The following is a 23,914-nucleotide window of genomic DNA, read 5'->3' on the forward strand; positions in this document are numbered from 1 at the left end:
ATAACACATAGGTAACTAAGCAATAGAACGATTAACAAATCTGAAAATTTGTGAAATTCATAAGCAAAGGGTTCAGTAGAGCACGTCTCAAATAATTGAAGGTTAAATGTGCTTAACTAGATGTCACAAGGACTAAAATGAAAATGCACCAATAACCGAGTGACTAAAGGTGATATTAACCCAAAATAATATTTGAATTCCTGAATATGTTATGTTGTTATTAGTTATACAGGTACTAATATCCACGAAACCAAACGTTGTATTAGGCATGCAAAATATTATGCCAATAGGCAATAACCATACCTTGTACAATTAGTTATATTTATACAGATTATATTAGTAATGCAGAATTTTATGTATACAAATCATACATGTTAACTAGTTATGCGAAATTTTATGTCGATATTATCTTCATTTGGTCAAACTGATAGCACATTGCATATTGTGCAACATTAGTTGTTTCATCATGTGCAAGAAGCTACAAACCCATGAATTAAGCCGAAGTCTAAGTCTCAACTCTAATTTCCACACATATAAATATCAACCCCGTCAACTCCTCTTCCATCCATCAGTTAACATTTCATTCCAAAGATATCAACAACAAAAAAAACAGAAACAAATTTCAATAACAGTTTTAGCTTGAGTAATAGTAAAGATGGATAGGAGAATGTTGTGCCAAATAGTAGCTCTGCTCCTCTTATCCATTTTTTCACAAGTCACCATTGCCGGTCCACCCGTAGGCAGTGGCAAGGAGGTTAATGCAGTCACTGAAGATCCCGGTTACGTTGTGTTGGACCCATTGCCAAGTACGGGCCAAGAACGGGCTTTCTGCACCATGCCGGGAGCTTGTTACTACAAAACACTCACATGTCCAACAGAGTGTCCTCAGAGGAAGCCTGTAAAGAACAAGAAGCAGAAGGGATGCTATGTTGATTGCAACAGCAAGTGTGAAGCAACTTGCAAGTGTAAGCATTATGCTTATTCTGTTTTACTACATCTTCTAGTTTTGCAAGAGACACTAGCTTAAAAAGTATCGAAACGGATATAAGTTATATATAATAACTGACATAAAGATTTTTTCCTTATCAGCTATGTTGCTCAAACTCTCCAAAATGTCATCGCACCTGTGTTGGATCCTCAGAAAATAGTGCTCTGACATGCACCCAATAACATTTTTAAGAGTCTGAGCAACGTAGCCTATCAGTTTACACCCTCAATTGAAATGAACATATGAAACGACAAAAGTATACTGTAGAACAAACTTGATACTGTTAAATGACACTGTTTTCTTGATGACCCTCTTAATCTTTGACAGGGAGACGAGCTAGATGTGATGGTTATGGTGCTCTATGCTACGATCCCAGATTTGTGGGTGGTGACGGGGTGATGTTCTACTTCCACGGAGCAAAGGAAACCGACTTTGCCATCGTCTCAGATGACAACCTCCACATCAACGCACATCTAATAGGTACACGACCAAAGGGAAGGAAGCGCGACTACACATGGGTTCAAACATTGTCAGTCATGTTCGACACCCATACATTGGTCCTAGGAGCAAAGAAAGTTTCACACTGGGATGAAAAGATTGATGCACTTATTGTGCAGTGGAATGGTGAGACGATTAACGTCCCAACAGATGGAGATGCAGAATGGAGAGTTAACACTGCTGAGAGATCGGTTGTGGTTGAAAGGACGGATGATTTTAACAGTGTGAGGCTCACGGTTTCTGGACTGTTGCAATTGGATGTGAAGGTAGTACCCATAGGAGAGAAAGAAAACAAGGTTCACAATTATCAACTACCATCAGCTGATGCTTTTGCTCACTTAGAGACACAGTTTAAGTTTTTCAGCCTATCCAAAGATGTCGAAGGAATTCTTGGCAAGACTTACCAGCCAGGCTATGTTAGTCCAGTCAAGAGAGGGGTGCCGATGCCAATCATGGGTGGGGAAGATAAATATCAAACACCATCACTCCATTCAGCTATCTGCAAGAAATGCAGGTTCCAAAGACCCTCAAGTGTTGCCTCAGCTTGATGATCTTGATAATGATATTAACCAAATCACCAATAAGTGTAATACTGGCCTTTGTTAAGTTAATAGTCTTCCTATTGTGTGTTGACTAAGATATTGCTACAAATCTGATTGTATTTTGATATGAGATTCATTATGTGAATAAAGAAGGCGGAAATCACGCAGAAATTTTCTCTATGAATATGGCTTTTACTTTGCTTGATGGAAACATCCATGCATGAGTTTATCTTGTTAAGACCCAGAATAATTATCAAGGCATTAATCATAATGCAGTCAGACCTCTATAACAACATTTCACTATAACGATCAACTTTTTTTTTTGGAACCTATTTTTCATGTTATGAAATATTATATGTTCTCTACAATAGCATTTTGCTATAGTAGCCAAAAAGTATCCGAACAAACGACGTTGTAATAAAGAGGTTTGATGGTATCATCAAGTCGGTGAGAGAAGCCAAAAGTGTTGAATCTTTTTTATTATAATCTCATCAAATTGGTGAGAGAAGCCATAGTGTTCTTCCTCCCCGAGATGTATAAGCTCTAACTTACTGAAGCTGTAATTTATAATAGTTTATCTTACCTTCTACCAGTTCTACACTTAGGGATGTGCCTTCTCGGTCCAATAGTTCCGCGAGGCATCATGTACAGGAAGCTTCTACAGCTAAACTTTTTGTGACTCCTATACATGGGTCACCAAATACATTTATTGAAACTCCAAGATTGCACCTTTTTGATCCAATGCAAGCCTGCAAAGATTGAATTAAAATTTGGTAAGAGAAGCATTTCACTGTTTTTTTTGGGCAAGTTACCCATTTGGTTGGTAGGACAAAAATAATTACATTTACTACCCAATTATACAAACTACTATACACTATATTGTATCAAAAATGTATATTTTATGTATATTACATGTTAATATAAAAAATATACATTTGCTGGCTATTATCTTGGTGGGCGACTACTTATGTCAATTTCTCTTTTTCTTTTTTGGGTGGAGGGGGGGACTAGTTTAATTTATAGAACTGGATCTAACCTTCTTTACAACTGAAAGAGCATGGTTGCTCCGGCATCGACCATGGCTAAAGCTTCCACATGTTCCTTGGGGAGTGCCAAAGCTTGCAAATTTGATTGAAGAAATGACTTTATCAGGATGAGGACATTCAAGAGACAGAGTAGGCCCTGCTTTCTTTCGTGCATCGTCTTCCAAATCCCACATGTCAATAGGAAGTGGATGAGCCTCCGAAACCCGTGAGCATACGCTTTGTATCTCTCTTGTTGCAAAAGACAGCTTTGTAGGATTCCCGCCCATTTCCTCAAACAACACTAGGACATTTCCACTGGATTTCAGCCATGAACGAGGAACGTGGTATCTGCAAAGTTTATATAGGATTGATATAACATTCCACCAGATACCCTCTGCAAACATTTGACTTAAACATGTGAGATATACTAAAGCTTACAGCAGCTGGGATGGTTTTCCACAATTTTTGAGACATTTGTTAGAATTGTAGGATCCTCTATAATTGCAGGAGCCAGTACAACCGCCATTTGGTGCAGAATAGGTAGGCCAAAATCGACCAATGCTTTGCCCATTCACCCAAGCCTCACCCTTACCCATCCCGGTAAAATCCATCGAAAGAGGGGTATCACCAGCAGGGGCATCAAAATTTGCCTAAATGAGAACAAAAGTTGTTTAGTTGTCGCTAACTGAAAGATTTAGACAATTGTTACCTTACTTAGGATATTTACAGGCACAAGTACATGAACAAACAAAGAATATGATACACCAGCCCAGAAAGAGGCATATTGCTAACCTACTGGACAAACTTGTCATGAAAAGAATCTCTAGTTCTTTTACTAACAAGGTTACATAACTGATGTGCCTAAGTAGAAAATGTTCACATTTATCCTTAAATTGCATAAATTTGACACACGTAAAAGAAAACATTACCTTATACCATATTAATGGTTGGTTTGTAGGCAATGCGGATTGTGACTTCCAAAGTGAAGAACCTCCATTAGATAAGCCCGATTCTTCTCCTTTCAATCCAACCTGACCAACAAAGTACACATGATAGGCAAAGTCAATGTGATTATCCTTCAACTTTATGCTACCAGAGATTTGTCGAAAATATGGAAGGAAATGAAGATCTAATAATGGAAAGAAATCCTATGGACCTATCTTAAGGTATTGAGAAAGTTAACCTGATATGTCCACTGCTTCGATGAAAGATCAATAGTAGAACCATTTTTGAAACCTTTCAATTGCACTGGGCCGGTAATCCCTGCTCCCTTCAGATCAAAGAATGCTCCGTAGTTCTGGAGTCAATATCAGGTGTGTATTAGGTCATGCTTCTAAAATGAAAGTTATAACAATGTGAAGTTCTTAATAGATATTACTAAAAATTAATAATCATGGACTAAATAGCAGAGAATATGAGGCAGATAACAAATCTTCCACTAGAACGGATCGGATAAACAAAAAATCAAACCTGAAGTCCCACAGTCACACTCAACAGGTCGATTTTGTTTTTTCCAGGCACTAGGGTGACAGGAATTTCAATTGAAACTTTAGAATTTCCACTGTTGCCTTTTCCACTTCCTACAAGCAATCACAAAGTTTATGCAAAATGTTAAAGCATTGTAAGAACAACTTGTCACTGTAAAACTGACATTAAGGGCAGTAAAATTATATATAGTGCCTATTCCACTAACAATAGTTACAACAAGGATGAATCAAACATCATTCATTTCCGTTACCTGATAGCTTTCCATTAACGAAAGTATGAAGAACATGGCCAAGTGATTCCACATGAAGTGCTGTTTCAGATCCATCTTGAAGGAAAGGCTCATCATTTTTCACATTGACACTGGAAAATGATTAGAATTGATTTCAGAAAAGTGAACTTCAGAGCAGATAACAATCATGTGTGCCAACAAAGAACACTGGTTATTTTCACAAATGCTGCTGATTAATTAGCTGTAGTATTTCCTGTTTTTACCTCAGAGAGTACCAGAGATAATCACTTTTATCAGCTGTAGTATTTATCTGCTCCATCAACCCCGTTTTTGTCAACGCGTTATCACTTGAGATACCTGCAGGCTCATTAATCGAAGTCCAACCTGATAGCGATCCACCAGAAGCATCAGCTTCCGAAGAGTGAGTAACAAACTTTGAGATGGTTGATACGGAGTTAATCTGTCAACGAGAAATGTAAAACTATCAGCTAGAGCTGCCGTAGAAATTTGGATCTTATCTCTCATCTTAGAAGAGAAAACAAAAAGGTAATTCTCTAACTCTAATTCCTTTGTTAACAAGGAGGTTTGTATGACAAATGGCTATCATTTTTCTCCTTCTCACTGAAAAATTGACTAGGTCCCATTAGTAGCATATGAGTTACAGATTTACAGAGGACACTTTGATTATTTGAAAAATGATCAAGGCCGTTCTGCCTTTTCTTTTCCTACTTAATGTTGACTTCCTTCATAAATCAATTTTTTATAAACTGTAAATAGAAATGAATATTTCATTTAATTCAAGATGCAGGACAAAGCTTTCCAGGAGGGAAAACTCTCTAATTCCTTAATGATATATCTTGTTACAATGAAAAGAAAATTAATGAACCATAGCTATGATTCAAGCTAGGCAAGATTATGAGCCAAACCTTTGCAGTATTAAGAGCCACATTCTTGCAGTCAGGTAAGATGCTCACGGACCAAGGAGGCAAATGATATGAATTTCCGTTAAAGCTCACGGATGCATCAGACTGCGTACCAAAATTGGCGAGAAATGCAGCACACTGTGATCCAGTTTTATAAACACTGGCCTGAAAGAAGAAAAGAACTTGTAAAATATAACGTGAAGCTCTCCTCAAAAAAAGTAATGTTATATCAGTATATGTACAACTCATTCTTTTCTTTATATGGGTTGTTTTTAAGCGAAATATATCTAAATTTAACAAAGAAGGAGAAGAAGGTAAAACAAAAAGGAGACAAAAGATGGTGCAAGAGTATGGCATGCGTAGACAATCGGTGTTTAGAATTATTTGGCGGCAATAAGTTGAATAAACAGTTGTAAATATACCTCTGTATTAGAGCCCAGAGAAGTGATGGTGGGATCAGTTGCCACCATTGCAGCCTCACAAAGCTTTATGGCTTTATGGAGATCTTTCAAGTGACCCCACTTTGGTTGTCTTATAAGCCCTGCATTTCTCAAGGGAAATTTGAAGTTATGTTTCAGAATCACAGAATGGAATAGTTCGACATTGTGATATAAGGTGATGCACAATACACTTGAACATACCATACTCATCTAAAGGAGCATCATAGTCATAGCTAGTTGCAATAAAGGGTCCACCAGTGGTTCGGCCAAAGTTAGTTCCCCCGTGGTACTGTTCAAAGGCAGTAAATATCATTTAAAGACTTAGTCAGCTGTCAGCTGTCAGCTGTCAACTGCAGGAACGGAGCTATAAATCAAGAAGGTTAGAAGCTCATATAATACCATGTAATAGTTCTGAAAGGTTCCACCTCGCTGGAAAAATCGAGCCACAGCAAAAGCAATGTCTTCCACAGGTCTGTAAGGGACAGCACCACCAAAAGAAAGAAACCTATGTTCCAAACAATTCAAAAAGGCGGAAATGTAAGAGCAATTCTCTGTAAGAGAAATTTGAGATAATTTTAAATTAGCACCATATTTTGACCTGTATATTAAAGAACTAAGACCCAAATGCCTTACCATCCAGTCCAATTTTCAGTCCACATCTTAGGTGTTTTATCAGAGTTTGTCTTGAATTGGTCACAATAAAATCCATTGCAAGTGTTTATCTGTCATTATCACAGCACACACAGAAAGTTAATATACCTTAGTGGCAATCTGTACAAAATTAGTCAGAATATTTGGGTAGTCTATACAGGTTCTCAACTTTCTTTTTACTATCAATTAAATACAAGGTGAAATACGTGAAACTCACAATGGGAGGGGGGGCATCTGGTTGCTGACACATAACCCATGGGACTCCGGTATCCAAAGATGTCGCCATTGATGCGGCCCAGTTGACGTAAGGTTTGGCACGGGGACCATAACTAGACTCAATACCACCATTTCCATATTCATTTTCTATCTGCTTAGTTGACAAAGCATCTTTAGTAGTCAAACAATATAAGGAGCAACTAATATCGTCTCGTTTCTCAGTACTCCGAAGTGTAGTAAATTACTATGAGAAGCTAACCTGAGACAAGATAACCGGCCCGCCCTGGGATGCATAAAGATTTTCTTGCTTGATCATGTCAACAATTTTGGCTGTGAATCGCTTCATTTCTGCCTGCAACAGGACGCCTTCATATGTTAATGAACTCAGCAAAACCAGTATCCAAGGAAAACTAATTATTACTAGCATAAAGGGAAAATTACCTTGAATGGTTCATTGTCCGTTCGAAATTCAATCCCGGGAATGAAATGCAACCAAAGAGGAAACCCACTGCCTCAAAATAGATCAAAAAGCATTGATCATCAGTAAAGAAAAATAAAAAAGCAAAATCCATAAATTACAAAAAATGCAGGTCCATTGATTTGAAAAATAGCAAAAAAGAGTAGTTACCCATAGTTCCATTCTGCACAAACATAAGGCCCAATCCGGATATGAGCATATAAGCCAGCTTTTCCCACCAACTTCACAAAATTAATCAAATCGTTCCTTCCTTCAAAATCATACTGCAAATGTGTTCATCACATCAGTTCTTCCATTTTTCATCGTTTTCTTCTTTATTTAAATGGAAAAACTTTAGGCTACACATCCCTTATACTAAAAATGGGAATACTCAAGTTCGCCAATCAATTTTCCTAGCTCAAAATTTCTAAATTTATTAGAAAGAAAGAAAACTGAGGGGAAACAGCTTATTACTTTATTTGTTCAATCAAGTTCTTGGCACTCAGAAACAGTACTAAAAATAGGAACTTTACATTCTTTTCTTCTTGGTCCATAACTGAAGCAAAGAATAGCGACAACACTCGCAGACACAGCCAGAATTTGAAACTTATGGGTTTGGAATTTTTAGTCCTTTTGAGTTATTGGATTCTAAATTAATAATTTGTAGATATTAAAAGAATTTGTTAACACAAATATAAGAGTTGAACCAAAAGTACTGGTTCAGCCGAACGAATGCTCAAGTTATCCAATCAATTTTGTCTAGTTCAAATTTTCTAAATTTACTAAAAAGAAAAGAAAACAACTCACTACTTTATTAGTTCAATCAAGTTCTTGGAACTCGAAACAGTAAAAATTTACGTTGCTCCGACTCCTCAAAAATGCCACCAGTGTGTGTCGAATCCTTCAAAAGTCGTGCAATTTTTTAGAATCCAACACGGGTGGGACATCAATTTTAGAAAGTAAGAACAACAGAGGTAAAAATAGGAACTTTCCATACTGAAGCAAAGAATAGTAACATAGGTAAAAATGTTCAATCAAGTGAAACTCGAAACAGTAAAAATCTATGTTGCTCAGACTCTTAAAAATGCCGATCCTCCAAAAATCGTGCATCTTTTGAGTATCCAACACAGAAACGACAACATTTTTGGAAAATCCGATCAACATATCTACTAAAGATAGGAACTTTCCTTACTGAAGCAAAGAATAGCGACAACAACAGAGCTGAAAATTACCTTATTTCTAACAGGTTCATGTATGTTCCAGAAAACATATGTCTCTATTACATCCAAACCTCCATCTTTTGATTTCTGTATAAGGTCTGGCCACATCTGCATTATTAACACAAACAATAAATAAAAATTAAAAACAAAATTAAAAAAAAAAAATTAAGTGAAAAAAATGTAGAAAAAGGCTTACATCAGGTGTACTTCGTGGATAATGTATTGAACCAGAGATTAATACTCTACGTTTGCCGTCGATGACTAATGCCCGGTGATCATACGTCACATTTCCGGCAAATGACGTCATCACCAAACAATGCAAAAAAAACACTCCATACACTAACATTACTGATAAATAATAACACCCATTTCTTCCTTTCATACCCATCATCATTTTTCAGGCCAAATTCTTGATTTTCCGATCAGATTCTTGATTTTTTTCTGTCTCTTTTCTGGCGTGCAATTCTTCCAAAACTTCACCAAAATGCTTGGAATTCATTCATTCTTTCTCGTTGAAGCTAAACATCACAAACACAACAACATAAGCTCGAATACAACAAACACAAAGATGTTATTAAAGGACTAAGAAATAGAAGGAAAGTGACGCGAAATATAGATATTTGTACTAATTATCACCTGATCAACTCATACAAATTACTACTACTACTATTATTTATACTAACAATGCAATAAAATCTGATAAACAATAACACACACTTCTTCCTTACACACCAATCATCATTTTTCCGGCCAAATTCTTGATTCTTGATTTTCCGATCAACTAATAAAAATTACTACTACTATTATTTATGCTAAAAATGCAATAAAATCTGATAAATAATAACATACACTTCTTCCTTACACACCCATCATCATTTTTGCGGCCAAATTCTTGTTTTTCAGATGAGATTCTTGATTTTCTGATCAACTCAAAAAAATTACTACTACTATTATTTATACTAACAATGCAATAAAATCTGATAAATGATAACACCCATTTATTCCTTTCATACCCATCATCATTTTTCCGGCCAAATTCTTGTTTTTCCGATCAGATTCTTGATTTTCCGATCAACTCAATTACACCCCACAAATTATTTATACTAAACAATGTGAGTATCCAAAGTTGTTTCTTAGAAGCAGTGTTTTTGGTTTTTGTTTGTTGTTTTGGCAGCTTTTAAGGTTGCTTGAGACTAAGCTTTAATCTAAATTCTGTTCTTACAGACAAACAGAAAGATTAAAAAAGGAAAAAAAAAAAAACGCACTTTTAAGGTAACATTAGAACTGTAGTGGTTTGCTTAAAGGAAATTATCAAAATGTAACACCTGTTAATATAACGTTAAAGAAATGTGATAATGATGACGTTATTAATCGTCGTGTTGTTCATCATTTATCTGTAAATGGACGGCTTTTGCAGTTAGCATTTAGTACAGAGTGATGAGCTTATATATACATCAATTGTTTCAATGCAAATGCATTATTATTAGGATAAAGTGATAAGACTTTATTTATTTTTTAAGATTTTTTTGGAAAAAAATAAATTAAGAGTATTTTAGTATTGTCGGCTCGAAACACTAAAGCAAGCAGACATTTTTGCCGTTTAGATTTCTGGGTATTATTTAGAGAGTATTAAAATATACTAATAAGTACTAGATTAGTAGTAGTAATATTCTTGAAATGTTTTGCATGAAAGTGGAAATTATGTCACCGCTGATAGTGCTGAGTTGCTGACAGAAGGAGTAGTCAATAGGAGTATTTTTTTTATTTTGTTTTTTGTAATGTTCAATGAGAGGCGAGAATTCAGAATGGAGTCTGACATTTATGGGGTAGGTAGATCAGTCAAGATTCAAAATATAAAAAAATATATTATGAAAAAAGTTAAAAAAATTCAATATTTGTTATATACTAATATAACAACAATAAAATACAGTGTAATCTCACAAGTGAAGTCTGGTAAAGATAGAGTGTACGCGTATGTTATCCCTACATCGTGGAGGTAGAGAGGTTGTTTCCAAATGACCCTCGGCTCAAGGCAAATTAAAGTGTGATAATCGAAACAAGATAAAAAGATACTACTAATAGATATCAAAAGCAAGAAACTACATGCTAAGGCTAATACTATGACATACACGGTGTTTAGACTACCACCAAGCCTAATCCTACTGGAAAGCGAGACAAACATTCAACTACCTACTAACTTTCTACCCTAATCCGCTACCTCCATACTTTCCTATCTAAGATCATGTCCTCGGTAAGCTGAAGTTACGCCATGTCTTGTCTAGTCACATCTCCCCATTAATACTTCTTCGTTCTATCTCTACCTCTCCTCATAGCCCACTATATCTAACGTCTCATACCTCCTTACGGGACATCTACGCGTCTCCTCTTTACATGCCCAAATAATCTCAGTCTCGCTTCTCTGATCTTGTCCACCACGAGGGTCACTTCACCTTGTCTTGGATATCTTCATTTCTAATTTATGTCTCCTAGTATGCTCACATATACATCTCAGCATCCTCATTTATGCTATTTGCAGCTTCTAATATGAGAGTTCTTGAATAGCCGATATACTCTGCTCCATACGACAAAATCGGTCAAATCACTACTCTGTAGAAATTATCTTTGAGTTTTGGTGGTACTTTTTAATTACACAGGAATCCGGAGGCAAGCTTCCATATCCTCCACGTGAGGGTGTGTCTTAAAAATTATATATAAATAATTTTAAGCTACTATATGCGGTATAATTTTTAAGACACACCCCCGTAACAACGGATCCAACTTTTGAAAATTACGACTTTTTATCGTGACCTTTAGTTAATATACAGTTATGAGTTTAAAATTAAATATTTTATAAATATTTATTAAATTTTTTAATACATACTCCATATAGAATCTAAGAAAAACTATTTCATCGTACAAAGCATATTAGAGGTTTTATAAAACCAAAGGTTCATCTAATTCATCCAGTATCTAATATTCATTGGATCAGATTCATGTCAAGTAGTAAAATTTATTATAATTTAAAGAAGAAACGTTTGTATAGAAAATTCCTCATTTTTTGAAATTTAAATTTGAAATTTCTAATTAAGAATGACACGAAATATTGTTAAAATAAATCCTTCAAATTTGCCTATTGCCATGTCAGGTGAATGAGCAATTGAGCATGGTGTCATACCTTAAGTATGGTGTAGTGTCTGCCATTTCTGTTGCTGTCAGTTTCCGTTTTGCAGACACTCTTGTGAACATGATGATGAAACTTTACCATTAGTGATAAGATAAGATGAGTTCTATGTCACACCATTAGCGAGGTGTCTTGCCATTTTCAAGTGATTTTACGACGTTAATTTCTATAAATACGATATTAGTAATTCTTATTATTATTTTTTTAAAATGGCCCAAATGCTTTTGAAGTATTGGAAATAAAATAATTATGCTTTCTTTTTTGGAAAAAATATATTTTTACCATTAGCCACGAGCAAACACAAAAACATCTTTATTGGTATTAGTTTAAAAAAATGGAGTAGACATACCTTTCTCCACTAACGAACTTCACATTAAATGTAAATTAACATAATTTTTTTTGTTGTTGACATTTCAGGTTGTACAAAATAGTCTCAGAAATGACATAACACAATTTGTGAATTAAATAAAATTAATAATTTTTCAGTAACAATATAACATCAATTAACACACTATTGAACTCCGATAAAAATTCTGCATTCGCCATTAGTGGTGGAATGATAAATACCTTCATCTTATTAAAAGTTTCGCCATTAAACCTGATAATTGAGTCGCTTTGATAAGCAATATTTTACTCCATTTTTTTTTAGGGTGAATCCAGATTAATCAAGTTCCAGAACAATACCAGTGCTGGTGGGAAAATTACAACAACAACAATAACATATTTAGTGTAATCTCACAAGTGGAGTCTGGGGACCGGTGGAAAAATTACAATAAATAAAGGACGTCGGTTCTTTTGTTAAAAAATATTACTCAAGTTTTAATTGTGCATTCATAGAACAGAAAGATTGTTAAATGTACTATTTACAGAATCGAAGGGGAAAATGAAAAAAGTGGTAGACAAATTCTTACTCAAGTAATCCCAAGACCCGTTTTTACCTTTTTCTTTTTGTGAAAAATCATTGAGAGGTTTTATTAAGGAAGAATCCCTAGATTCGGCTTTTTAATAAAAGGTGTAAAAGTGTAAGCATATCAGATATGGTGCATATTATTATTTGGTTAAGGTTGATTACTTTATTAGTGCTTTTTGACTATGTATCAACCTGAGTATAAAATTTTAAAAAAATACCTAAACATGGTAACGGTGAATAGCACCCAAAATTGTCGGTGGATAAATAAATTAAAATTCATTTGTTCCAACATTTGATAAATTGGTAGGGACACATTAAACACACATAGCACACTTGTTCCACCTTTACCTACTATACCCACTTTAGACTCGTTTTCTTTTTCATCCTAGTAATTCTTTTAAGGGTTGACTAATTTGTATTTACGTCAGAAAAATTTATTTTGAGGGTAAATTGCTCTGTATCAAAAATATTTTTAATATTCGAACTCAAAACCTCTAATTAAAAAATGAAATAATTTTTCGCCTTGATCCACTTTTACCTACCTTCTATTGCACTTTGCTCCCTAAATTAGTACACTTTGACCCTAATAGCTTTAATTTTGCATCCTAGGCAGACTTTTTTCTTTATTTTATTTTTACTATTTAGAGGAGGGAAATGGGGAAAGGGAAAAACGAGTCTGGAACCTAAATGACCCAAAAAAAAGAAGAAATGAACCAAAATACCTTAAGAAAAAAAGTGATACGAAAATACTTTTAACACAGCTTTTTTATGCGTTATATAAAAGTGAGTTAACGTCCCCCGTTAAAATTCGTTACCCGGATTTTCTTTTTTTTAAAAAAAACTAAATTACATAACGCACTATTTTAGTGCGCTATGTAATTTAGTGTATCCATTCATTACTATGCAAAAGTTCCCATTTCTAAAATATATATATCTATGAAAGTACTTATTCTTATAAAAAATATTTATTCTCTTATTTTTTGATAATTATATTTTTTAACAAATTTTTTAACCTCTTGTTCATCGACTTGGTGCTCCCTTTTCTTAGTTAGTGTTTGTTTAGCTAACTCTAAAAACAATCGAGCCTATGATATTTTTATCACTGACAAAAGTAAACAATTTTCTAATATAATTGAGGGTTAATTATTTAAATACTCATGCAATAAAAATTAATTCGAGATACACCCCTTATATTTAAAAATCGAACATTTACACCATTTATACTATGAGAATCATGCACATACACTCTCTATGGGGTATAGTCGTAACTAAATGTATTTATTAAAAGATAAATTAAAATTATAAATAACACAAATTACTTAATAAAATATACCAACTATTGTTATTAACTTTCTCGCACATTAAGCAACAAGTTATTTTAGTTATATTGAGTTATAATATTTTATTATATAAGAATTCCTCATCTTTAGTTTATTTATTCTTCCGCTTTAAAACTATTTAAAAATTATTTATTCCGATAAATTGTCATTTGCGTAATATTTCTTAAGAAATTAAGTTTTTTGTTTGAAAATTAGGAATACATCACTATAATTAAGATTTTTTTTTATTGCCAAATACGTTAAAATTCTAGTTATCTTTCTATTAAATACTCATGTAATAAGAATTAATTCGAGATACACCCTTGTATTTTAAAATCAAAGGTAGGATTTTCACAGTATAAGTGGTGTAAATGTTCGATTTTAAAATACAAGGTATGTACCTTGAATTAATTCTTATTTACATTAGTATTTAGTGTAATTAATCGTCACTTATAATCAAATTATTAATTTTTATCGGTAAATAGATCTTAGACTTAGATTGTTTTTAGAATTAGCTAAACGAACATTAATTAAGAAAAAAAAAACCAACCGGCCAATGAACAAGAGGATAAATAATTTGTTAAAAGATAATTATTAAAAAGTAAGAGAATAAATACTTTCTATAAAAATAAATGTTTTTCATAAATATCAAGAGATAAGAGAATACATACTTTAGTAACTTGTTAAAAGATTCTTATAGTATTAGAAGATAAATTAATACTCCCTCCGTTCACTTTTACTTGTCCAGAACTTTACACATTCTTTAAGAAATAATAAATGAAATGCATAATTTATCACGATATTCATTTAATTGATGTAAATTTTTAATGGACTTGAAAATGATTTAAAATGAGTAATTACTACTATGGGTAAAATAGGGGGAAAAATTATCTTCTCTTAATATGCTAAAAGTGACAAGTAAAAGTGAAAATGTAATTTTAGAATACTGGACAAGTAAAAATGAACGGAGGAGTATTATAAATATTTTAAAAGATGAAAACTTTTGCATAGTTTTTTAAATGGATACAGAGTTGGATGTTGGATTAGTTAAGTAAATTCATAGCCTCCATAGCGCACTAAAATAGTGTGTTATGTAATTTAGTTTTTTTTTTAAAAAAAAAATTGGGTAACGGATTTTAACAGGGGACGTTAACTTACTTTTATATAACGCATAAAAAAACTGCGTTAAAGGTACTTTCGTACCACTTTTTTTTCTTGGGGTATTTTGGTCCATCCCTTTTTTTTTGGATCATTTAGGTTCTGGACTCGGGAAAAACAATAGTGTGTTATTGATGAGGTTTGAACTCTCCATCTTAATTATGAAAGGCTGCGAGCTCAATATGTGGGTCAGCCCTCAACTCCAATTGATTGATAATTTAGTTATTCTTCAACAATGATTTAACCTCTTAATTGACAGATTAAAACTATACTACACTAGTAATACATTAGGGTTCTCGCCGCAGAAGCAATCGCTAATGCTTACATTAGGATAGGATGTCTATATTACACTAATGGAAGTGCGGTCCTTCCCTGAATCTTGTTAACGCGTGTCGCAGTATACTTTGTGCACCAGCTCTTTTTTCGCTACACTAGTAATACATAGTACTCCTATAGCATTAATAAAGGCATAATGATGTAGGACCAATAGTGTGATGAAGACTGATAAGGATCGCATTCAACGTCGTGCAGCTTGTCTTGTGAGTGCGTCCCGCATTATCCATAGGCTAACATGTGGAGTAGCAATTTTATCTTAAAATTTGATGTGATAATTTGTTATAATCTACTATTAAATTACTTTATTAATATGAAAAATATATATTATGGGCGTATATAATTTACATATTCATTTCCTCTTCATTTGAGTTCAGCAAGACACCACTTACATGCAGAGGCGGAGCTACGGTTCGCTTGCTTGTTCGGCAGAACCTAGAAATTTTAGTGCAAATTTTATATTTATGTTAAAAATTCACTTAATATACGTAAATAATTTATTCAAAACTTAATAAACTATCCTTTTTAAGATTCAAAATTCATAAACGCAAAATCTTGCATGGTCTTGTGAGCGCTCATGCTAAAAATAAATAAAAAAGATGTAAAGTGGAAATTACTACTATTGAAAATAAGATAAAGGGATTAGTCATTCAATTTTACCTGCTATACCATAATTTGCACGATGACTCCCCAAATAATTAGGCCATCCCTATCACCGAATTTCCCTTACTTTTTCTTTAGATTGGTACAATAGTTCATATCTTTTATGAGCTGCGTGATAAGTTCAATTTCTTGGTATTTTCATTAATCTAATATAGCGACTTGGCAACTTCTCTTATGAAATACAAGCTTTAAAAAATCGTTCTCTTGAAGTAGTTTAGAAGTAATATGTTTTAGTGACGAAACTATAATTACAAGTGCAAAATAAATATTTTTTTAGGTTATGACGGGAATATTTCATTCTTTAAAGAGATTTAAGTCCACTATAATAGTATGACAGAATCTTCAGTAGTCAATAATTTGATTTATCCTCTCTAAAATACATCAGATAATATCGTATTACTCTGAATAAATTTTGAATTCGTAATTAAATTCAAACTCCCAATAAAAAATTCCTTCTAATTTCAATAAATTAATGAATCATTTGGACCAATGGTGTCATGATTCGTGAATATGGATCAAGGGTCACCTTCAAAGTGCCGTGCAATCATGCAATAATAGAGAACTAATTAATTGCCTTGTCCTTTTGTCAATTTGCCAACCTTTTATAATATTCCCAATCAATTTTGTGTTCGGTAACGCATATCATTTGTGTGGCCTTGTAAATTTTGATGGATTGGAGCTATCAGATTATTCTATAATAATCTATTTTTTATAAAAATATTCTATCATAGCAATTCATTTTTTATTATAAATGACTTTTTATATTATATTTTACCTTTTTATAACAACATTGCACTTATAACAAAATTGATCATCATTATACCGGCGGTATATTAGTTGTAAAAATGACCTCTCTATGACAATTGTACTAAAATATAGTGATTTTGCCTTTATTCTGACTGATGGAAGAAAATGCTATCAGACACACTTTTACCGAGAGTTTGAATGAAATATTTGTCAATTTAAGCGTTATATTATCAAGAAAAGAGTGAAACTTAATGAAACAAGCTATAATTATAAATGTTTTTCATCAAACTTATTAAAATTTCAACTTTCAATTAGTTCTGGGATACATATATGTTTTAGAGAATTCATTTGTTGTAGGTACACTACAATTAGTTATAGATTTATTAATAGTGTATTAACTTTTAAAATTTTAATTAATGAAATATGACTATCTTTTAAAATGTTAAATTAAACACTCTTTTTTTTATAACTTATTTTTTTTTTGAGAATTAAATACTTTTTGTGTAATTTTTATTTATAGCAATTAAAAAACATTAAATATCAAATGCTTATAAGTATATACAATAATAGCCTTTCCCTATAACATTTAAAAATGTTATTCTAATATAGATAGGTGTGTGCATAAACAAAAAGAAACGAAATAGTGCTGAAAATTCTGACTTTGGTTGATACAAATGGGGTTAGTTTCTTCATTCAATTTGACTTGCTCCACTTTGATCAATTGCGTGATTGGACTCTCCCATGATGAACCATCTAATTGATACAATTGTCCTCACCCTTTTTGAGATGGTAGATTAGTTCAACATTTTATCCACCCTTTGAATTTTTTTTTAATCAATTTATTTGTAATGTAGCTACTTGGCAATATAACTTTCACTGTCCATTTGGCTCACGGATTGTCAAATGCGTTCTTGGATAAAAATACAAAAACCGCAATCTTATATGAAGCCGTTTAGAAGTACTAGTAAGTTTTGTTAGTCAACTATTTTTTAAGAAAAGTCATTTTCTCAAAAAATCTAAAAATAAGTTGTAGTCTGTTACTAATTACTTACTTGCTTACAGTTCTCTATTTTACATAGATAAGTAACTTATGCATTCTTAGTTGTTATGCTCATTTAATAGGACTAAGGATGTGTGTGTCTGTGTGTTATTGAACTTGAGATGAGCTTTTGATTTTTTCCCTTCAAGTTTCATAAGTCTGCAAAAATTTTTTTTGAAGGAATCTCGAAACTTCTTTTTTTAAATAGAACTTAATTTCTATCTACTGAACCTTTATACAATCATGTCACTTAAACATGGAGGATACAATAATCTGCAATGCTAAGTTATCTATTTTTATAATCATGATGTCCGAGTCAGTTTATGCATACCTTAATTATATTACGGGTATCTATTATATCATACCAGCAGTCCAGCAAATGTTCTAGTTAATTCTTTTCACAGAAAAGACTCAAATATGCCATCGAACTATCAAAAATTGGTCATTTATGTCACTCATCAATAGTTTGGTTCATTTATGCCATCAAACTATTGGAAATGACTCATTTATGGCACTCATCAATAGTTTAGCTCATTTATGCCATCACATGTTACCAAAATGACTAATCCATGTCATTTTTCATTAACGTCGATTTTATAATATCAAATATGACACGTGACCTCTAATTAGAGGTCTACGCCGTTTAATTAAACCAACCCAATTTTAAATCCCAAATTAATTAAAAAATTAGACCCATACACCCTACCCACCCACAACCATAGTCTAGTTGGAGGCCACATGTCATATCTGATATTGTAAAACCGGCGTAAATGAAAAATGACATGAATGAGTCATTTTGGTAACGGGGCATGACATAAATGAGCCAAACTATTAATGAGTGACATAAATGAGTCACTTTCGATAGTTCAATGACATAAATGGGCCAAACTATTGATGAGTGATATAAATAAACCATTTTCTATAGTTCGATAGCATATTTGAGCCTTTTCCGTTCTTTTCACCAAGACTTGAATAGATAAAAAATTCACCTAATATTATTACCTCAATTGGAATATGAATCTGCTGAGACTTCTGTCTTCTGTAAATCACTTATTACAGGAAGTTAAATTACACTGTTAAATCATTTCAAATGTGTCATCTTACTAGTTTATTAGGTTCCAATTTCCAAAGCTAAAAACAGACAAAAACTTCGTCATTTTTTATGGAAAAAGAACAGACAAGAAAAAGCGGACAGTGGGAAAACAGACGTGTACTATTCACAAGTATGAACAAATGAAAAAAGCATGTGAAGCGTTAAAAGGGAAAGGAATATTAAAAGTCTTAGTTGGTCCCTAGTAGGAAAAAAGTGTTCCTCGTGATTTCTCATCGAAAATTCAAAATCAAAATCTACCATATAATTATTATTACTCTTTATAATTCTGAACTTGTAGAGCAGAAAAATCAACAGTGAAGAAGATGGATTGAAATGCAGTTGCAACCACTTTTAATTTGATGTTTGAATATGTTGTTAATAATGATCTCCTAATCTAGTACAAGTTTGACTTTTTAAAATTTGCAAAGGAAGAATTGATAGAGGTGAGATGTAAAGTCCCGTAAATTTTTTAGTCTAATTGACAATTGTGTTAAGTACAAACTCAATGACATAATTAAAGGGCTATAAAAGTGCTAATCATGAACCATGAGTTAAATAAAGTGATAAAGATTATGTGGTATGCCTATGGGATGAAGTAGAAGTTGTTTCAAGTGGTAAAGTGACTAAAGAAAACTAAAAAACACAGTAGGAAACGATTATGGGAAAGGGGATCCAAAGTAACACATGACCTGATCCGAAAAGAATATAACTCCTAATGTATAAAGAATTTTAACATGGTTTGAGAATGTAAGAACGAATATCGGGTAATCATAATCTATAATACAACGTGTAATCTATCATGGGTGAAATGAAATATGCAAATGAGAGATATATTGTGATTGAAATGGAATAAATAAAGGAGAGGTAGAAAAAAAATGAAATAAGTTTAAACGAGTTACCATCATGACAAATCGATTGATTAACTAGGTTGAATATAACGATGTCCTATCAATTTATTGTGAAATGTATTTTCTCCCTTTTTATTAGTAGCTATGAAATCATGATTATTCAATATAATTTGTGAATAATTCAGCAGAACAACTAAATTGAATATAACATGAAGTCATGAATCATACTAGCTTGTTATGACTTGCATGTCACAATTACCATGTCCATATAAGAACGATTATAGGGTAATCATAATCTATGATACAGTGTGTTCTCTTGACACGATAAATTTGCTTATTTTCTCTCTATAACAATAAAAGCTACTACTTCTCCTAAAGAGGGTTAGCCACAAATATATGAAATACAAACTTTTAGAAAACAAATAATGATCTACTCTTCCATAAATATTTTTTGGGTAAGTTTCTTGCTGGGATTTTCTTTTTTCTTTTGGACATTTCTCTTTGTTCTCTGAATTGCTCTGTTATCCCACACTGGATTTCCAACAAAAGCTGGAGCAACGAACTACGTATAAATTGGGCCGCGATTAAACATTTTAAAGCATACCTTTCTCGGCCTTTTGGCTAAGATCAAGTGTAGTATCTGTTCTTATCAGTTTAATATCTGATATGTGGGCCATCGGTTCACACGATATTAACTCAATTTTTTAAGGAGAGAGTCTATTAGGATAGCTTGCTATCTGGGCTCTCGAGTGTCGCCCATGTGTTGCACTACAGCATGGGCTTGGCGCACCCCACCAAATCTAGTCCAAAATTTGTTTCTGGGCCTAGCTTGAGTTCTTTCTGGCACAGTTCACAACTGAAAGCTTTGTCTCTAAATTTTCTTTAATTTTGGCTGAAAAATTAATCTAATTATGCATATTGTTACAATAGTAATGAAGTCTTCTACTTGTTCTTGTGTGACAACAACATATGTATGTGAGGGTAAGCGGACTTTATCCCTATCTTTATGGGATAGGGAGGCTGTTTCTGATAGATCTTGGCTCGAGATAGATAAAAACATGATTCGAAGCATGATATAAGAAAATAAAAAAATAAAATAAAGCAAAAATAAGAGTAATCCTCCATCATTCTTTCAAGAGTTTTATGGAGTAGAAAAGAAAAGTAAAACATCAACTGCATACAAACATAACTATTTGAAAAACTATGAAAAATTAACTAACTATACCTTACAAGATTTCACAATCTGACATTCAAAACTATTATGAAACTTATATACTCAAATTAGTGACAGAGGCAGAATTTTCATAAAGAGAATTCATCATAAAAGAAAATTTGATCATGTGATTTCCCGACGAACTGGGTTCGGATAAATCACCTTCGACTGCTATAACTTTGCCCCTGGTCAAATATAAGGCACGGGAATATATATTCTCGGAAAAAAAGAAATAAATATTTTCTTGAATTTATATTTTTGAGTGAAGAAGTACGTGTTATAGAAATAAGAACAAAATGCTTGGGTAATCATAATTTACAATACAATGTGTTCCCTTGACACAATATATTTGCTATTTTCTCTCCATTACAGTAGATCCTACGATTTTGCTTAAATGTGTTAGCCACTAAATATATGAAACACAAAAAAATTCGTTTAAAAAACAGATAATGATTTACAAAACATTTCCGGTGAGTACTCTCTTACTAAGATTTTCTTTTATTGAACATTGTTCTATTTTTTTCTCTTGAAGAAATAAATTTCCATTATATATAATGTGCACTGCTCTTTGATTGCACATCGTTTTTTCAATAGAAGCTGGAGCAACAAGCCAGGTATAAAATGGCCTGGGTGAAAGCATTCAAAAGTATACCTTTCTCGGCCTTTTGGCTAAGATCAAGTGTAGTATCTGTTCTTATCAGTTTAATATCTAATATGTGGGTCATTGATTCACACGATATTAACTTAATTTTTTAAGCGGGGAGCCCGTTAAGGTAGCTTGCTACCTGGGCTCTCGAGTGTCGCTCATGCGTTGCACTACCGCATGGGCCTGGCGCACCCTACCAAATCTTAGTCTAATATTTGTTTCTGGGCCTAGCTTGAGTTAGTTTTGATCAAGTTCGTAACTGAAAGCTAGAGTCTCCAAATTTTCATTGGGCTGGAATTTTAATCTAATAAAGCATCTTGTTAAGACGTTTGAATTTGACTCACAACTATAATCTTCTTAAAAGACATCAGATATGGATACACATATGCATATTAAAAGCTGAATACTAAAGCATTAAAATTGCTTTCTAAACATCTGGATGTATTAAGTTTATTTTTATTTAAAATTTACATATAAAATTCAAGTAAAACACTAATCATTCTAATATTTATATCAACAAAATATTTTATTATCATTTGGTGATGGTTGGTGGTAATGGTTTTGGTAGCGGTTGTGATTGACTGATTGTCGATATGGGGTGATGGCTGGTGGCGGTATTGGTTGTGGCAGTAACTAGTGGTGGTGGTGGTTAGGTAGTAATGGTTAACAACAGTGGTAGTTGCTGGTGAAGACTTATATTTGTGGCGAATGATAGTCGATAAGCGAGAGTTGGCAATTTGAGCCCATATTTAGAAAACTAACCCATTTAACCCACATTTTAGTGAGTTGAGTTACTCATATTTCAGGTGGGTAAATATGAGCAAATATGGGTAAAATACGAGTATCCATATAAGAACACACTAGACCCAATCACAACTTATTTCAAAAATGAGAAATTTCTTTCTTACCTCCAAACCCCAACCCTTACCCCACCACCCACGCCGCCATGCCCCACCCTCCCCCCCAACATTTTCTATTAATTTATTTTATTTCTTTAATAAAATACACCCCGTCCACGACCCCCCCCCCCCCCCCCCCCAATTTCAATTTCATATATTTTACTTTTATAAGAAATTTATAAAAAATGGGAAAAAAATTCTTACCCCCACCCCCGCCCCCCCGAAAAAATTTCAATTTCATATATTTTACTCTTATAAATTTTTTATAAAAAATGGCAAAAAAAATTCTCACACCCCACCCCTCCACGACCGCCCGCCAAATTTCAATTTCATATATTTTACTTTTATAATATTTTTATAAAAAATGGTTTCTTACCCCCCACCCCACCCCCGCGACGGACCCCCCCTGCCCCGCCAAATTTCAATTTCATATATTTTACTTTTATAATTTTTTTTATAAAAAATGGCAAAAAAAAAAAAATCTTATCCCACCCCATGACCCCTCCCTCTCCCCCCCTCCCCCACCCCGAAATTTCTATTTGATAATATCAATTATGAATATATGAAAAAACTAATTTAACTTGACAAAAGAAAAAAAAAATTATAAACATTACACTTGAAATAATATGAGTTAACCCATAACTAAGCAACCCATTTATCACCCAACCCATATTTACCCACATGAAATATGGGCGGTTTGAAACCCAATCCGTTTTTGTTCAAACCATTTTCAACCAAACCAAATCCAACCAAACCCACCCATTTGCCACCTCTATCGATAACTAATGGTTATGGTTAATGATAGTGCTGCTTGACGATGTTAGTGGTGCCTAATATTGATTGATGGCTATTGTGGTAATGGTGGTTGGTCGTCATAATTGTAAATGGTTGCTAGTGGTGGAGACAACTTGCTATGATGATTAGCGCCAACAGTGATTATGGCTGAGGATGATTGTTGTCAATCGTGGTAGTTGAAATTTGCGAGTGCATCAACAATGACAGTTAGCAGTGAACGTGGATGGAGTATTAATAAAATACTGAATTCGTAGAACTCGTTGAGTGAATAACATATTACTGATATTAATTCTTTGTTATAGATTTTAATCATCCAAATATATCCAGATATAAGCTACTATGTCTCTTAAAAGTGTAAGCCACTAATATATGAAATACAAAATTTTCCTAGAA

General features: G+C 33.2%; 2 protein-coding genes and 2 non-coding genes across 11 annotated transcripts; 3 read left to right on the top strand and 1 right to left on the bottom strand.

Moving 5' to 3' along the window:
- Positions 1–493: 493 nt before the first annotated feature.
- On the bottom strand, positions 494–10,151 carry LOC132600433 (beta-galactosidase 8). 8 transcript variants are annotated; one of them, XR_009567200.1, is made up of 21 exons: positions 9,691–9,931; positions 8,874–9,195; positions 8,690–8,785; positions 7,629–7,741; positions 7,442–7,508; positions 7,260–7,352; positions 7,002–7,151; positions 6,767–6,855; positions 6,533–6,638; positions 6,335–6,422; positions 6,116–6,234; positions 5,697–5,858; positions 5,034–5,230; positions 4,792–4,901; positions 4,524–4,633; positions 4,237–4,350; positions 3,983–4,084; positions 3,492–3,703; positions 3,065–3,401; positions 2,612–2,777; positions 494–828 (listed from the first exon to the last, which is right to left on the bottom strand). XR_009567200.1 is itself a non-coding variant. In XM_060313603.1 (20 exons), the coding sequence occupies exons 2-20, from the start codon at positions 9,069–9,071 to the stop codon at positions 2,670–2,672; spliced, it is 2,571 nt and encodes an 856-aa protein (XP_060169586.1). In that variant the 5' UTR covers positions 9,072–9,195; positions 10,003–10,151; the 3' UTR covers positions 2,482–2,669. The 8 variants fall into 8 exon arrangements, 6 of the variants coding, with proteins under 6 accessions (XP_060169586.1, XP_060169585.1, XP_060169587.1 ...); XR_009567199.1 differs by having other exon boundaries at positions 494–896; XM_060313603.1 differs by lacking the exons at positions 494–828; positions 9,691–9,931 and adding an exon at positions 10,003–10,151 and having other exon boundaries at positions 2,482–2,777.
- LOC132600298 (uncharacterized) lies at positions 656–2,215 on the top strand. Its single transcript, XM_060313366.1, has 2 exons — positions 656–965; positions 1,316–2,215. Exons 1-2 carry the CDS (start codon positions 656–658, stop codon positions 2,032–2,034), a joined length of 1,029 nt encoding a protein of 342 aa, XP_060169349.1. The 3' UTR covers positions 2,035–2,215.
- Positions 10,152–20,568: 10,417 nt separating the features above from the next.
- LOC132600894 (U2 spliceosomal RNA) lies at positions 20,569–20,763 on the top strand. Its single transcript, XR_009567361.1, has one exon. It is a non-coding gene; the product is annotated as a U2 spliceosomal RNA (small nuclear RNA).
- Positions 20,764–21,829: 1,066 nt separating this feature from the next.
- On the top strand, positions 21,830–22,024 carry LOC132600895 (U2 spliceosomal RNA). Its single transcript, XR_009567362.1, has one exon. It is a non-coding gene; the product is annotated as a U2 spliceosomal RNA (small nuclear RNA).
- Positions 22,025–23,914: the final 1,890 nt, after the last annotated feature.

Source organism: Lycium barbarum, chromosome 6 (genome assembly GCF_019175385.1).
Source record: "Lycium barbarum isolate Lr01 chromosome 6, ASM1917538v2, whole genome shotgun sequence".
Lineage (NCBI taxonomy): Eukaryota > Viridiplantae > Streptophyta > Magnoliopsida > Solanales > Solanaceae > Lycium > Lycium barbarum.